The sequence below is a fragment of the Athene noctua genome, chromosome 13 (genome assembly GCF_965140245.1).
Source record: "Athene noctua chromosome 13, bAthNoc1.hap1.1, whole genome shotgun sequence".
Taxonomy (NCBI): Eukaryota; Metazoa; Chordata; class Aves; order Strigiformes; family Strigidae; genus Athene; species Athene noctua.
This window is the reverse complement of record NC_134049.1, coordinates 22742809-22759896: the sequence shown is the minus strand read 5'-3', so window position 1 is coordinate 22759896 and position 17088 is coordinate 22742809. Positions and strand designations below refer to the sequence as shown.

General features: G+C 54.4%; 1 protein-coding gene across 1 annotated transcript; it reads right to left on the bottom strand.

The window, feature by feature from the left end:
• Window positions 1–1663: 1663 nt before the first annotated feature.
• HEXA (hexosaminidase subunit alpha) lies at window positions 1664–12987 on the bottom strand. The gene is made up of 14 exons (XM_074917223.1): window positions 12706–12987; window positions 9019–9117; window positions 8614–8679; window positions 8402–8448; window positions 7960–8070; window positions 7085–7186; window positions 6867–6999; window positions 5636–5816; window positions 5254–5340; window positions 4827–4899; window positions 4232–4412; window positions 3801–3891; window positions 3284–3388; window positions 1664–2818 (listed from the first exon to the last, which is right to left on the bottom strand). Exons 1-14 carry the CDS (start codon window positions 12956–12958, stop codon window positions 2755–2757), a joined length of 1593 nt encoding a protein of 530 aa, XP_074773324.1. The 5' UTR covers window positions 12959–12987; the 3' UTR covers window positions 1664–2754.
• Window positions 12988–17088: the final 4101 nt, after the last annotated feature.

The window sequence follows — 17088 nt, the reverse complement described above, 5'->3', positions numbered from 1 at the left end:
GGCATGCTGCAAGGGCGCGCACATGTGTGCAATTACACGCAAGAACGTGCCCAGGCAGCTTCCCGTCCGCGCTGCGGGCCCTGTGCGACGGTGCGTGAGCATGTGCGAGCCTTTGCACGCGCATGCAAGCGAGCAGGTGTGCGCCGGAGTGTGCACGTGTGCACGCGTGTGCACGGGAGCACGTGTCTGTGAGCGCACGTGCACGTGTGTTGGTGAGCGCTCCTGGGCGTGCACGCAGCTGCGAGGATGCGCGTGCAAACACACGCGAGCGTGTCCCAATAAAACCCTCCGGCTGGGGACGGCGCCCCGGGCGGGCACCCATGGGTGGGTTTCGGAGGCGCGGAGCGTAATCCTGCCGAAATCTGGCAGCTCGGCGGCTGTTCTTCGCCGCCGCCTGGGTTTATTTTTAAACCCGTTGGCCCCGAGTGATTCACACGCTGCCTGTTCTCCGCTGCTCCCCAGCAAGTTTTACGCGACCAAAATAGATGTTCTGGAAGGAACGGGCCGCGCGGCGAGGCCGCGGCGGGGGAAAGCGAGGTACTCCCTCCCCACCGACGGGGAGCCTGGCCTTTGCAAGGGTGAAAACGTTGCCAAGCTGCCCCCGAGATGGTGGTTTTGGGGAGATGCTGGTGCAGAATCCCCCAGGAAACAAGATCGTGGGGTTGGAATTTAACCGGGATCATCAATACCAGGCTTTAGAGGGAGGCGCAGGGCTGGGGGGGTCCCCCCGTGCCGGTCCCGCCGGCACTGGAGCCCCCCAGGCCCCGTATCCGGCAAGGCGGGGGTCAGGCAGGGCGAGGGCAGGGCCAGGGGACGGGTGGGATGGGGGAGAGCCCGCAGCACACACGGAGCAGCACCAACACCTTCCCCAGGGTTCAGCTCCCCTTGGCCCCAGCCCTCCCAGGTGACAAAAGATACCAGTTTACCCACCTTGGGGGGAAAAAAAGGGTAAAAAGCAACATTTCAAAACTGGAGGAGATAATAACCCCTTTCCTCTGTGCCTGCCACCTGCTCAAGGCCCGAAGCGCTGCGGCCAAGCAGCTAACTATGGCCTCTGGGCTGCTCTTGCCCCGGCGCGGCGGCGGGAAGAGCCAGGCGGAAGCGGCCGCGCAGACGGAGCAGACGCCCGGGCCTGAGGTGCTGGAGGCCACCGGCACAGACTAAAAGCTGGCCACCACAGAGCCAGGCTTCCCAAAGCGAGGCCTAAGACCTGCCCTGGGGACACTGGGTGGCAGCAGCGGAGCCCGGGGGCAGAGCGCAGGATGTCCCCCCAGGGAGGAGAAGCGCTAGGTGGGGCCGGGAGGACGGGGCAAGGATCTCATGGCACGCCAAAGCCCAGTGGAAGGAAGCCTTGAGCACAAAGCCAGGACAGCATTCGCGACCAAACAGAGAAAAGGGGCATAAGCTTCCCATGGAGGCTTGGAGGAAGCAGAGGAGCACCTTCTCCCATGACACAGGGCCCTTCCCCTCCCACCCTGCCTAGGGGGAAAAAAATATCCCTCTTTCCCCAAATCTGGCTGAATTTCCCTGCTCTGGGGTGGTTGGGCTTCACAGTCTCTTTCCCCCCTCCTTTAAGATGTATCACTTCAGGGGAGCACTGCTTTCACAAGAGGGTAAAGAAATGCAAGACCTGACAATTTTCAAATATTTTTCATCCATTTTAATTTTAAATTTGTAATTTAAAGTTCAATAGTAAAAGGTTTCCATCCATAACAGACCTCACTCATTTAAGACCAAGACACAACATCCAACAGTCCCAGCAGCCAGGATTTCTCCCCAAGAGATTCCCTGCCTTCAGCTGGGTTTCCCACATGGCTACCCCAGCCTCAAAGGACAAGAACGATGACTGTCCCAGCTCCGTGGGACAGCAGCACCACCAGTCTCTTCTCCGAGAGAAACACTATCCAAACCCAATCCCTCTGGAGGCGGGAGGGCAGGAGCTGAGCTCCCCAGCCTGAGGACAAGCGCGCAGGAGGGGGACGGGTGAGTTGGCCAAACCCTGAGCAGAGGTGAGAGCTCACTGAAGCACCGAGCAGCGACACCGTCATATCCGTGCGCTGCCCGGCAGGTTTGCAGGGTCTCCTCGGAGAGGCTTTGGCGTGTCTCTGTCTCAGGAGGAGCTGGCAGCAGACAGGTTTGGGGCAGCAGCGGCGGCAGCTCACAGGCAAGGCTCCTGCCGGGCCCTAGGCAGATTGAGCAGAGAGACAAGAACAGGAGCCAAGGCCACAACACTGGCCACTGGCACGTGGGAGGCCACGGTGTCCTGGCACAGACAGTCCCCTGTGCGCGTGCAGATGGCAGAAGGTCAAGGTGAAAAAACAGGGGGAGCCCACACCTTCTCTCTACAGGGACAGAGTCTGTGACAGCAGCAGAGGCTAAACAGAGTTTATGCAGCTGAGGAGCAACCGGCAAGCACCAGAGCCACAGGGACGACGCTCCGTCACTGGCATTGCTGGAGCAAACCCTACCCAGCTCCTGACAACAATAACCCTCGCATGGTCTCCCAAAACTCAGCTGAGCATGAAAAGGCACCTTTTTCCTCTTTGGGGTCATTTATTTATAGATTTAAAGAAATCAAAATAGAAAAAGAGGCAAAGAGTGCACACTGAGGAAAAAAAAAAAAAGTTCATTGCAATAAAGCAAGAGCAGAAGCTGGGGGTGGGAAGGGTCCCTCTGCCAAGCCAGCAGCTTTTGAGGGAGAGAGGGATCGTTCCTCCTGTGTGCACAGCAACCGAGGGCTGTGGGACTCGCCCCTCAAAACCCGCCAAATTCATTTTCACAGTATCCTACGAAGAGAGGCTGCGCCTGGACACCACGCCTGGAAAGAGAGCAGAGAGATGGCATCAGGCAGAGGGCACACGCAGGGCTGAGTGGTGTGAGCAGCATCAGTGTCCTGTCTCAGGTGTGACAAGGAGGGAGCAGTTTTTATTCTGCGCTTACAGACAGCTTTTTGCTCCTGCATGAGAGCACAGGGCAAGGGCAGTGGTGCTGCAGGAGGGGTGGCAATAGCTGACGGGTCCCCCTTCCTCAGCACAAAGCCCTCTCCTCGACAGAGCCACCAGCCCACGCCAGCAGCAGGGGCTCTCTTCCAGCACTGCACAAAGCAAGCTCTGCCCACGCGCAGGCAGCAGAAAGGCCGGGGATTTTCAATAGGAACAAGGGTCATTCTGCACCAGGGAAAGCCCACTTCACCCTCGCTGCCCTCCCCGGGGTCCAACCCCAGAGAGGGCGCCCTCTGCGCTGTCCCCGTGAGCCGGCGCCCGGCTGCGAGGAGGGACGTTACCGCAGGAGCTTGCAGCGGAAGTCGGCCAGCCGTGTGTAGGCATCCTGCAGGTCCCGGACGGTCGCGTTACTCCACAGTCTCTCAGCTACGGCCCCAGCTCTTGGCCTTGAGGAAGGAGGGACACAGGCGGTCAGGACAGGGGACAGTTCGAAGGCTTCTCACACAGAGCCCTGAGCTCCCAAATGCTTTCCTGACCAAGCACACAAACGGCTTCTGTACATCAACAGATCCACTCCTAGACATGCGCAGATCCGGGGTGACGGACAGAGACCAGCATTAGACACATACCAGCAGGTATGCAGCAGCAGGTTGTACAGAGCACGTTACAGTTTAAAAAACCCTCATTTAAGCCTCAGTGAAGCTGTTGCTAGCACAGAGGCGCTGCCAGGGAACAGGGACAAAGCACCATGCACAGCCCAAGCCCACAGCGTTTGGCACCCGCCGCTCAGTGGCGAAAGACAGGGGCCCGAGTCCTGCTCCGTGCAACTCGAGCTCCCCTCCCCACCGCCTCACTTACCAGAGCCTGGGGGCCAGGTTAGTGACGTCCACGTATTCACCCCACATGCACGCCTCTCCGCCGATCACCCGAGCCTTCTGCTCGGAGCTGCCTGCCAGGGGACACAGCGCTCAGCTGAGGGGGTGTTCTAAGATAACGGGGCGACTTACTGCCCTGCCCACAGAGGTGCCTGTAACAGCGGTGAGTGGCTCAGCTACGGAGGCGATTAACTTGCCCTTCTGGAAGCCCCCGCTTCACACCCCAGGCTGGGGGAGAGCAGAGTTGTTTTCTGCCAGCAGCAAGGGAATGGGATGTAGCACAGGAACCAAGGACGCGGTCACTCAAGCACCCTCACACCAGCTGTGAGAACTTGTTAGTAAGACAGCCAGCCCTGGTGCTACCTCTGAGGGGCAAGTCAGCTGCCATACAGGAAGGGGACACAAGGAACACACCTTCGAACTTCAAGGGCTCAACCTGGTAGGCTGCCATCCAATCCTGCCCATAGGAGATGCGGTTGAGGTACCAGGGGGCTGAGAGCAGAGCCCGGTAGCCAGCCTTGGTGACATTGGCCATCTCCTCCGTGTATGGCGTGGGGTTCTCCTTCCACACATGGATGATGGTGTCTGGCCTCACCTGAAGAGCACATGAACCCCATGTGTGGGATCAGTGTGGCAACAAGAGCACTATACTCCCCCCACAAGCAGAGTGCCCTGACCCATCCGCAGCTTTGAACTCCCCCAAAGGGAAACTGAGGCAGACTTTGGCTTGGCTTTTGAGCCACTTCCCATCTGATTTGCAGAAGCAACAGAAGGAGGGATAAGGCCATTTGCAGAGTGTCCTGGGCAGGGTTAAAACTTGCCTCTTGCAGGTGTTTATATAAACCTGGAGAGAAGAGACCGTTGACAGCAGTGTGACAAAGCCACCACAAGGGCAGCTCACTGGCAGCACCATCTTCAGGATCAACCCCAGTCCCAGGACAGAGTTCCAGCACAGGAACTCTTTACCACAGCACAGGTAACGGCGTTAGGGAAAGCAGGCAGCTCTCACCTTCACTGCATTGTCAAACACCTCTTGCCACACGATATAGCCTTTGCCAAGGGAAGAGATGATGTCCAGAAGCCTAGAGTGGAAAGAAGACTGAGTATTGGGTCATCCCAGCTACACTCCCCTCTCTTTGCTGGCTGCATACAGCCAAAACAGGCACACCGATATTCCCAACAGGCATAGCAGGACATGAAGGTACTTCTGAAGGAGAAGGGAGAAAGCACAGCCCCTTACAGGGCTTCTTTCTGCTCAGCCTCAGGCTTTTTTGGGGTCAGCCCCAATAAAACATGGCTAGGCTACTCCCTTTGGGGTCAGGGAGACAGGCCTGAATGGGCAGGCTCCTGAAAAGGAGATCTGGTGGCCCCGAGGCAGAAGACATTTGTGCTGGTCACATACTGCAGCTGCAGACCCACGATGTAACTGTCCTTACCTCTGGATGTAGAATGACTCTAATTTTTTGTAATCTTCACCAAAGCCCATCTCCTTCATGAAAGCACGAATGTTTGGATTGGATTTCCTGTGTACCAAAGAGAAAAGAATAAAAGAACTGCAACCCGAGCTCTGGACTAAGGCCAAGACATGGCCAAGTCCATCCCACGTCGGTCCAAGGCTAGCCCAGGCAGCTGTGGGTGCACTGGCAGCAGTGGCTTCCCACAACCAGTGTCACCATGAGCACAGAAACACCAACACACAGAGCCTGGGGGAGCAGGACACCAAAGATCTGCAGATGATCATGACCAAAAAGCAATGGGCTGGGACTCCAGTCCCAGACACTTCTCCCCAGCCCCCATCCAGACCAATCCCAGACTCACCAGCACGTGAAGTCCACCTCATCGCCACCGAGGTGAAGAAAGAAGTCTGGGAACACAGCGCTGACCTCTTGAAACAAACTGGTCACAAACTGGTAGGTGCTGTTAAGGATGGGGTTGATGGGCCCATAGGTCCCAGAAGGATCCTTGCCCAAATAGCAGGGGGTCAGGAGGCCTGGAGCACCTGGGTCATAAACACAGGACAGTGAGGAAGGGGCTAAATGTGGCTGTACGGCCTCATACAACCCCCCAGACCCCCCTCAGCACAGCTCAGTGCCTGCCATGGAAGCAGAAGACCCAGACACTGTGCACGAAGAACAATCATGGCAGCAGAAACATGATCTCTGGCTCAGGAAGCCTGATCTGACAGGAGAGGATCTGTGTTTTGTGGTCATCTTGTGCTCCCCCCACGCACATCCACTGCCACCCCAAACATGCACCCCCATGTGAGATCAGAGCTTGAGCCTTTTAGGCTGGACACCTTTTTTGCCCCCCTGCCCTGCAACAGTACTCTGAGGATGGAACACAAACACACCCAGTCCTTGCAGGATGCTACAGTTTCTACCCTTCCCAGGTTTCCCCTTGGTATCTCTCCTCACTGCCTTTTTGGGGACATTCCTGAGGGAAACCACACAGAGAGCTGTTGGGGAAAGGTAATGCCGGTGCAGTCCCCAGCACCCCCTCCCAGCTCCACGCACCCGCCGCAGACACGGAAGGAGGGGCAGCTCCAGTTTTGGCTGCGACCACATGAACAGGGTGCACCCCAGTGTGGGCCACGGCATTTGTAGGCAGGGGAAGGAGAGAGCAAGACAAGGCAACGTTTTCCTGGAGCTTCTCACACTTCCAGACACAGAAGAGGAGACACTTGCAGTCCTTAGAGCAGGGAGCAGAATGTCAGGACTGGGGCATAGCTGAGCAGAGTGAGGAAGCTTGGTCAGCTGTTCCCCTGCTTGAACCCAAGATCCTTGCATATCCACGATGTTGGCAGAGCAGATGTTCTCTCCAAAAAAATCACACAGCTTGGACCCAAGAAGAGATGGAAATGTTTTCCCTTCGGATTTTGTTCCAGAAGTTGGACCATTGGGTCCTTCTTCCCTCAGACAACGGTCTGCTCCTCCTTAAGACAGCCTGCGGGACCAGCTTTCAGGATCCAGGCTGCACATCCCCTTCTTCCCCCTCCCCAGTGCAACTACAACTCTCCTCACAGCAGCAGCAGGCAGGGTCTGCTCCTCACCTGGACCCCAAGAGAGGGTGTGCCCGGGAGTGTCGAACTCTGCAACCACTCTGATGCCACGCAGCCGGGCGTACTCGATCACCGTCTGCACGTCACTGGCTGTGTAGATGTGGGTCATGGCATGGAAGGCTCCCTGGGGGGACATGGGAAATCTCAGCACCTTGCTCAGGATCTGCTCGCCCTGGGCTGGGCGCTGCACAGTGATGGGGGTGGGTTACCTGCTTGCTGAGCTCTGGGAAGGTCAAGCTCTCATAGGGGAAAGATGGGTCGTCCACAATGTGCCAGTGAAACACATTGAACTTGTTGTAGGCCATGACGTCCTGGGAAGGAACAGGAACAAAGATGAACATGCCATGTCCCTTCTGAAAGGTCACCCAGCTCGCCACAGAAAGGGGACAAAGTCCCTGTGCTCCAGAAGGACAAAGCAGAGTCCCTAAATGCTCCTCAGTATCCAGGAGGGATTCAGACACCTCTCTTCAAACACACCGGCACCACAAAGAGCTGCAGAGGGCCAGCAGTACTTCTGCTCACAATAAAATCTCTGTTCTCCCTATAACTGAGCCAGTGGTGGGGACCTGGAAGTTTAATTCTGCTTGGGATGAACACAGAGCCACCACACCCTTTTGTCTAATGTGGCTGGGAAGAAGTCAAGTGTTTCCCCTTGCCTCAGAAAAAAAAGGGCCTTGGGAAGTAATCTGGATTTCAGGAATCCGAAATACCTCAGGAAGCTGAAAAATCACCCAAATGAGGGAGCTGTGAGTTACACCAGAACAAACACAGCCATGGGCACTGTGAAGGACTTGCAGCACAGAAGCATTTTCCCATGATGCACATCTGTATATCAAGAATTGAGGTCATGCTGTCATCCCACCCTAGCCTGCCACATCTAGGGACAAGCAAGCTGGTTTTGTTCAAAAAGCCTGGGTTTGACAAGCTCTTCCTTGATGAGATGTAGATGCAGTGGCCTAGGCATTAGACAGCTCCCAGCATCTTTGGAAAGGAGCAAAACCCCAGAGAGCCCTCCAGGCTACTCAGGGAGTCCTCAGTTGTCACAGAGGAATGGACACTTTGTCTCCCAGCACAGGCATCTTACCAGAGTTTCCAGGATGGCTCTCAGAGGCAGGTAGTGACGAGAGGTGTCCAGCAACAATCCCCGATGAGGGAAGCGGGGAAAATCCACGATTTCTGTCTTGTTGATGTAGTACTGCACATGGAGAACAAGAGGAAGAAGTGAGCAGGGCTTCAGGCAACACAGCCATTAGCAAGAGACAATCAGGGTCACCTCTGTCCCCAGGGCTGGCGGGATGAGGAGGGGTACCCTCACTGCCCAGAGTGCAAGCTAGACAGAAAGAGCTGCAACGCTTTACCACTCAGAAGGCTGGATTCATCAATCTCTACTTGGCCTTTGGCAAGGCTGTGCTGCGCTGCGGGTACCCTCCTCATCCTGAGCACCCCAGCAATCCCAAGCCTGTCCCCATGGAGGCAAGAGCATTACAGAGAGCTGACTGACCCCAGGAGATGAGGCCAGGACTCACCATGCCGTTCTCATCTCTCCCAACGAGCTGGCTGAAAGTTTCCAGGCCTGCAAGAAAACCACACCGCACAGATCCCTTTCTCAGCACAGATTCCCCCAAAGGAACAGAGCTCAATTAACAAATAAGTCTATGAAAAGAGAGAGGCACAGAGAGACATTCCCATAGGCCTGAGACAGGGAGAGCGGGAATGCCCCACAGAAAGCACACCTCACCTCTGAGAGCTCCCCAGACAGCATCTGCGGAGAGCAGCAGGGAGCCTTCCGAAACAGAGAGCTTATCTGAAACACAGCATCAGAGGGGCCGGCGCTGGCATTAGGTCCCACATTCCAGTGGGTGCAGCAGCACCAGGCAGAAGTTTTGATACAGGACTGCACCCTGGGATCCCCAAAAACCTGATTTGGGGGTTTCTTTTTTTCTTTTAAACCTCTCCCACTGCTTCATCAGCATCCTCAGGTAAGTCGCCCCCTCCCTGCCCACTTCTCAATAATACCATAAGGATTGTTGCCTCCCTGAAATCGGGGGTAAGTGCTGCTGAGTGCTATTTCCAACTGGCGGGCACAGAAACAGCTGCACTCCTGCTCCTGTCACTCCCTCCCACTCCCAACCCTGATACTCACAGCTCTCCTTGGAGTCCAGGCTGGGAAACCCATCACAGCCTGGTGTGGCAACGAAGACAAGGAGCTGAGTGCAGGGCGTGCCCCAGGGTTGCCCGTTCTCTGCAAGGGACACAGATCACAGACGTAAGTCCCATCCTGGCTCTTTTCCCTGCTTCCAGGCCGCCACTGTTCTCCCAGACCATCTAGCAATGGAGCTGCAGGAGTACATGGGCAGGAAGGGGTACCCCCTCCTTCACCCCAGATCAGGGACAGGGAGTGCTCAGCAGGGGCTTCTTTCAACCCAGGCAACCAGAAGCACACGAGATGACCCCAGCTTTTAGTGTGGAGGTCTGATGGTGAGGCAGCCCCCAGGGAAGGCTTCACAGTGGAAGCTTAAGGGAGCACACCACAGAAGAGAGACATCAGAGCATGGTCTAGCAGCAGCCCCCAAGGCTTCCTGCACACCGGCCCCTGCTCTAAACAACAGCCATGACCACTCAAATCTGCTCCAAGGGGGGGAAAAGCTTCCTGTTTCCAAACTCTCCCAGCACTACAGAAAAAAGCACAAACCCAGGAGTTCTGCCACCCTACCTGCACTTCTCAGAAAGGGCAAAGAAACCCAGTAAAAAAGGGGTGGAGAATGAATCCAAACATACTGAACAGTCAGGCTGTTAGAGGCCACCAGAAGGTCTCGCCCAGCACAGACAGGCTCCCGACCGACCTCACTTTCTGCAGAGCAGGTCCCAGACACAGCAGCCAGAAAAATAAACCCAGTCACGTTCAGACCCCAGGCAGGAGCTCTGGCCATGCTTCTCTATCTGAAGGAGCACTTCTTGGGATGCAGAGGCCCGAGTTCTCACTGGAATCACTCCCCCAACCCCAAAGGGAGGTCTTCAGCCTTTGCTGAGATGCACGGGTCTACTCACAGCAGTCTCTGGCCAAGAGGAACGAGGGTTAGTGGGGTGGGATCCTGCTAATCACTGCCAGGGTCCATGCCTGCACCCCTCCAGCATTCCCAGGAACAGCCCATGGTCACTAAAAAAATAAAAAGCTTGGCTTTGAGTGAAGCTGGCCAGAAGCCAGGCACCAAGCAGACTTCAGAGAGACCGTGGCACCACCGGTGTTTTGGGTGAAATGCAGAGAGTCCATGCTCCAAAGCTTGCAGGAGCCAGAACCCCCAAATTTTCTCCATGACAGAATGGCGAAACCTCCACAGAAAGAAGAGAAATGGCTTGAAGATAGCCCTCTGGTTTGAGCTTTCCTCTCGGTTACAGACGAGCCGGTAGCCAAGGCAACCTCGCAGATGTGCAAGCTGGCACGGCAGCACAGCAAGACCTGCTCCCTCTGCTCAGCGAGACAGCAGCTCACCAGAGACAGCCACTCGCAAGCCTGGGGACACGGGAAATACTCTTTCTGTTGAGAAGCCTCGACAGGATTGGTCCCATCACCACACACCACGTTTAAACCCACCCAGGGAGACACTGCCAAGCCCAAACATAGTCTCCTGGGCCAAGGAGCAGGCAAACACCACCACTACCACACCCAGAAGGCACTGCAGATGGGCGCAGCAGGGATCAGTGACCCATCAACCACAAAGGCTGAAGTTCACCGTTCAAAAGAGCACTCTGAAGGCACAAGTCAAGTTAATTATGGTCATGGACCGGAAGACAAGGACATTAACACAATGACTGTGGCAGATTAGCACTTAGCACCTGTGAGACATTAGTCTGGTTTGAGTTCCACGCAGGGTCCTGGGTCTCAGACTCGTTTCAGAGCAGCTCAGCTTAAGGACAACAGACAAGGGAAGAGCAGCAAGGGAAATCCCAATTAGAGAGAAGGAAAACAAAATAATTCGTCACCTTGAGGGTGGTCAAACGCTTCAGCAAGGACTGTTCACCATCCTTAGAAATACCACAATTTCAGCTGGACAGTGCTCTGAGAAACTTGACCCAACTGCAAAGTTGGCTCCAACTCTAGGTTTGGCCCTATTTTGAGCAGGAGCTTGACCAAAGACCCCCATAAGTCCCTCCTAACTTAAATCAGCCTGTTTTCACACTTGAAGTCCAGGATGAATGCAGAGTTTGGACATAGTCTTGCTTGCTTATTAAACTGACAGAGTAGCTTTCTGAAACAGGCAGAAAATGGTTTCTCCTGTTTGTCTGTTAAGAGAAACTATTTCCTTCCATTCAGGGTTTCCATTGCCTGTTCTTCCTAACAACCTACATACTAAAAAAAAAAAAAAAAAAAAAAAAAAAAAAAAAAAAAAAAAGGAGAAAGAGCTTGAAGCCTTAAAATTAATCATGTAGTTTGAGTGTCATAAAGCAGGGCATATGGAATGCAGTGAGTATGAGCTCGATCTCATGACCCCATGAAGTTGCTCCAAGTGATGCAATGGTCATACTTCCCCTCTGGGAGGAACAGGAAAATGTGAATAATTACATCAGCTGGTTTTAGTTCCCAGCAGCAAAAAATGAAACAAGAGGAGTCTTCTGCAGCTCCCGTATCAAGATTTATTTCTACTGCTACTTACAAGAGTTGAAGAAATAAAGTAAGCCAAACGGTTCTTAGTGTTTCAAACTTGCCTTTGTCAAAGCACGATGCGCTCGAGATGAAGCAGGGCGGCTTCTGCTTTGATCAGCAGCGACAGAGTTCACGCTGACATTTAAAACACTCGGAGGCAGAGTTACTAGCTCTTTTTGATGAATGAAGCATTTCATATTCCCCAGATATAGCGCTTCAGGCTGCTGCAGACCCACGCAGGCACTGAGCATCCGTGCACACTGGCTCCCCAGCCTGTGCTTGCCTCTGCGAACACAGCCAGGGAATTTCCTGCATTTTATCCCAGACATACAACGGGTGCTATCATGACGAAGTCCGGGGGCAAGAAACTTTTATAACCTGTCCTAAACCAAGCCCAGGCTCTCAAAGATTTTGCCTTTCCTCATCTCACCCTAGAATTTCAGGATGAATCCAAGAGCTACTACCTCTCTGCCAGAAAAGCCATGCTGCCTCAGGACACCGAGCAGCTCAACTTTGGCAGCAAGTGCCCCATGGCACGGTAAGAAACACACACGAAGCAACAAGAGTCTTTCTTCAAGGTAAAGCTTCACACTGGACACCAAGAACTGCTAGAAACAGGAAAAGCCAAGACTTGCAAAAAAGCACCGAAACTGGAGCAAGCGCAACACCAGCAACAGCTCTCCCTGCAGTCACAAGAAAAGGAAGCAAACCAAAGTGTTGGTGAGCTGAAACACGATCTGAAGATAAAAAATGAGATGGAAAGAGCAAACTCTTGATAGCAAGAGCCCATCTCCTTGAAGGAAATGCAAGACTAGTGCTTACTGTGCCAAACAGGATTAGATTTTATTTTAAAACGTGCGTGCCGCAGGCATTGCCCTCCACATACAAACGCAACGCTGCCCTGGGCTACAAGACTCGATTCAAGCCACTGCGCCATCAGGCCACAGCCACCATCTCCCCTCGCCACCAGCCCCTGCTGAACTGAGGAATACGGGGGTTAAAAACCAGACCGCCACACAAACCCCGTGGTTTGAGCCCCCGCATACGCGAGGGGTTGGGTTGGGGGCTTTGCTTTGAAGAATAAAGCCTCACACGAAAGGGTCAACCGCCCTTCCTGCAGCCCCTCGTCCCCGCGCGGGGAGGCCGCCGAGCCCCCCCGCCCCGCCGGCAGCCCCCGCCCCGCCTCACCGGTCGGGCGGGCGGCGGCGAAGAGCAGCGCCCAGTACCGCTGGAAGGCCGCCTCCAGCACGGCGCAGCCCGGCCCCACGGCGGAGCCGGCGGCGTAGGTGAAGCGGAAGCGGCGGGGAGGCAGCGGGCAGCGGCCGCCGCCCGGCGGGGAGCGCTGGGCCTGGGGCTGCGGCCACACGGCGCCCACCGGCTCCAGCCCCGCCACCAGCAGCAGCGGCGGCAGCAGCCGCAGCAGCGCCCGCCCCGCCGCCATGTCGCGCCCCGCAGGCTGAGGGAGGGGGCGGCGCCGCCCGCCGCGGGAGGGACGCCCGCGAAATGGCAGCTCGGCCCCGCGGGGCCGGGCCGGGCCCGGGCTGCCGGACCCGCCTCCCGCCATCGGGCCACCCGCGCCCTCACAGCGCCCTGCGGCGGGGCGGCGCCCCCGCCCTCAGCGCCAGGCCTTTGCCCCAGCAGGCGCTTTTTTACTTTTAAAGAAACCCACGAAACCCTCAAGCTTCCCGTCGAGGGTCATTTCTTCCCCAGCACTCAAAACTTAGAGCCTCTCCGCCGCGCTCCCTGACCCCAGAGGATGCCCTTGGGGACTCTCGGCGGCCTGATTTGGGGTTTGAGGAGAAGATCAATGATTCGAAACACGTATTTCACCTGCACCACTTTCCAGCTGCGCGACTGCACATGCACACGCTTTGGAAACACCTTGGGTTTTGACATCTTACGTTGGTGCCGTGCATTTTTATGAATAATGCTGGCTGTAAATCAGCCCTTGCACAGGTTTCCAGGGGTATTATATTGGTGGTGGGTGAAATACTGGTTGAATTGTACAAAACGAGGGCTTTATCCCACAGTGGAGCCTAACAGTGAAGTGTTGCAGAGACGCCTTTCACACAGGGCTTGGCTTTTTCAAGGAAACCCTCAACCTCAGATGAACCCTTTATTTTGCCTCCTCCCTCCCAGCTCTGCACTGCTCTGCAATCCCCAAGGCAAATAAAGATCCTTAAGCCCAAGTCTTACCCATCTCACTGCCAGCATAACCCTACCACCTCCTATACAGGAACCAACTCCAAATTATTAAAAAACTGCAGTCCCAACCCTCCTGAACAAGCAGTGAAGCCACCAGAAAACTCCAAGCTATCAGGAGTGCTGGGAGACAGGCCACAGGTGGGAGCAAGCAGGAAATTAAATAAATGCCATGGGAAAAAGCATTACAAGGGAGATGGCCCCCTCCCACTAGCACAAGATGAAAAACTACTTTGCGTGAGCAGGACACAGCCACGGAAAGGTCTGGTGGGGAATTTAAGGGGTTGTCCCTCACGTGAGCAGTGTAGAGAGAACCACGGTCAACAGAAAAAAAGCTTTTTACAGAAAAACCCTCAAGGAACTTGCTGTCCATGGTTACAAAAGCACCAGCACAAAGTTGGGGACTGATGGTGAAAGGAGAAGAGCTGGGAGGACATGGGGGAGTTTCAGCGGGGCTGGAGAGGAGGGTTGGAGCGAGGAGCTCACCAGGTTTGAGGGAGTCTGTGAGGTACCAGTGAACGTTTTGGGTGGATCATGGAGGTGGAGAAGTCATGGGGATGCCAGGCAGCAGGAAGGGATCACAGTTACGTCTGGGTCTAAACGGGATTGCGGGAATTTTGTGAGATTGGTGAAAACTGGTAGGGGATCTCAAGTGGGGGAAGGCAGAGAGGGGGCTAAAGGTCACATGTAGATAAGAGAGCTGCGCTCCATCAGGAATGGTGTTGCCATGAGCTTAACACCTCCACAGCACTGCATCCTTCTTCTACAACCCCGTAGAACAGCGAAGGCCACCCATTGGCCTGAGGGAAGGTGAGCCAGGAACCGAGGACAGGCACAGCATGGGCTAGGCAACAACCTCCCCAGCTGGGTGCAGCCCCACAGCCAGGCGAGCAGAGGCATGGTAGCAGCAGCAGTGGGGCCCATCGATAGGGCCACCGTCTAGGTGTGACCTGGCAAAAGCAAGGCACCGAGATAAGTTCAGGATCCATCTGGGAAAGCCTAGGAGCAGATGCACCTACAGGAGAGCTCAGAAAAACAGTGGTTGCCCAGAACTCAGCTTAAATGGAGCTCCTGGAGCAGCGGGTCACGGGTAGAGGTCCCAGACAAGGCTGACTGGGGCAATTAAAGACTGTTGGTGGCTTCAGGTTCCTGACAATCCTCACCTGTCCCTCGATTTTGCTACGGAGAGGTGGCGGGACACCAGTTCAGCACAATGGCACATGCCAGGCTGCTTCCTCATGAATCTTCCAGCTCCAGCACCATTGCTCCAGGATGTTGGCCCTTCTCTATCTCCATCCCCATCACACAGCAAGAAGGGACATGGAGAAGAACAGCTATATTCCAACCTTTGTTGGACCTCTGGGAAAATGGCCCCTGTCATCCTTTGTGGCCAGGTTTCCCTTCACTTGTCTCGAGGCTGTTGCTGGTCTGCATGAAGTCTCCTCAGTCTTGAGGGGGGTTTGTTGCTTTCCCAGTGCAAACCTCCAAAGCACCAGCTGTTGCCACCACTCTTCAGACAACACTGATGATTCCACTACCTCTGGTCTTTTCCTCAAGTGGTTTCACTTGAAAAATTAAAATTGCAGGGGAAGAAATAAAACAACCAAGGCAGTTTGTTGCTGTTTTGCATCAGGCAATGTCAGCAGCATCGGCAGGGCTGTGCTTCCCAGCGTGTGAGACTGAATTGCAAAGGTGTCCTGGCCTGAAGTGAATCCTTATTTCAGTCTGGGGAGGGTGGCCTGTTCGCCACACTTATGTAAAGCATTGTGATCATAGCTTTCAGTTAAAATATTCAAGCCTTTCTATAGATTCTGTTGTTGTTGCTATTTTAAGGGACCTGATGTCTCTGGGGGATGACTCAGAGAAGTTCATCTGTAGCTGGCCAGCATTAATCTAGACTAACAGTCTGATTCGGGAATGCATCTTTACGTAAGAAAACTGCTTAAGCACGTGTTTAACTTTGGAACTTGGCTAAAAGAGACCGGTTTACATGCTGCCCTGCATCGGGCATGGAGCAGCAGTAGCCAGAAGTTGCTGATGCTCTTCAGTAGCTCTTCAATAGACCAGTTCATGGTCTCGGAGCATATCTCCAGGGTGATATGTTCATCTGAGAAGGTTGGTCTCTCCAGGCTAGTTCAACAAAGAACAAGCAGGAAGTAAACAGGAAGACACAAGATTCAGAGCTTACCTGTCCGACTCCGCACCTCCGCTTGCCCTAACCCAGGCCACCCGCACCACAGCAGGGATGTACCGGCTCAAAGGCACTTTAATGTCAGTGCACGGGGCTAAGCTGGGGGCTGAGGTCATCGCACAGCCCCAGCTAGGTGAGACTCATTGTGGAGGTACCTGCAAACACCTCATCACTTCTTTCACTGCAGGAGCTGGAAGCCCAAGTTGCTGGGGGACTCTGCAGAAAACTCTGCTGCACCAGGACTCTGCTGGATTACCTGCTTACAACCAATAATGAATTTGGTAGAAATCCAAATTCATTGTTCTGACATAAATTGTTATAAAACCTGGCTGGTGTCACACTTGGGTTTTTCTGGCTGGTTCGCCTTTGGGGCATGAAGGTAGCCTTTGGTCTGTCAGTGCAGTTCCTTGTTCCACAGCATTTTTTTAAGGTATAAACCTATTTATTATGCTGCCTAATTCCCTGTAACGTTGGCTGCTTCTGCATTTAATTAGGAGGGTGTTTTGCATACAGATTCCTCTGCTGGTGAGAAGCATATGAGCCGATGAAAGGTGGACGGAGGAAGCCATTCATGAAAACCTTCACAGAGTGTGAGGTTTCTGTTTGCTTTACTCTTCGAGCCAAACACTGTCTAAGCACACTCATTCCTGAATGAACCCAGCTTCCAGGTCAATGGACCTGTTAGTGGTATGTCTGGAAGAAGGCTTTGGAAAACACAGATCATCTTCTGGAAACACCTGCAACTGCCTCTAGACCTCTGACTTGAATTTTGACATCTCAGAGGCTTTCTGGGCAAACTTACTCTCTGCATTTGCTTGTTTACCCCCCCTTCATCCTTGGTAAAATAATTATGGTATTTGGATTGCAATCATGAGGGTTGCAGCCATGCGTTTGTTGACGTGACCTTATTCGTTGTGGTGGTCCAGGGAGAGTAAGAGTCAGTGTGTGCCAGATCTCTGCAGGTGTGGACTCTCCTGTTGCACATCTTCATATCTCAGGGATGATAGTGCTTAGTGTGGTGTCATGCAGGCGGTGGCAGGGAGCAAGCCATCTCCACAAGTTGATGCTGCTCTATCTGCTGTTCCAGCTCATAGCTGCTCTGCAGATGGAGTGTATGCTGCACTGAGGTGGGATGATAAGGACACGTTTACTCCTTCAGGATGACATGGCTCTTCTCA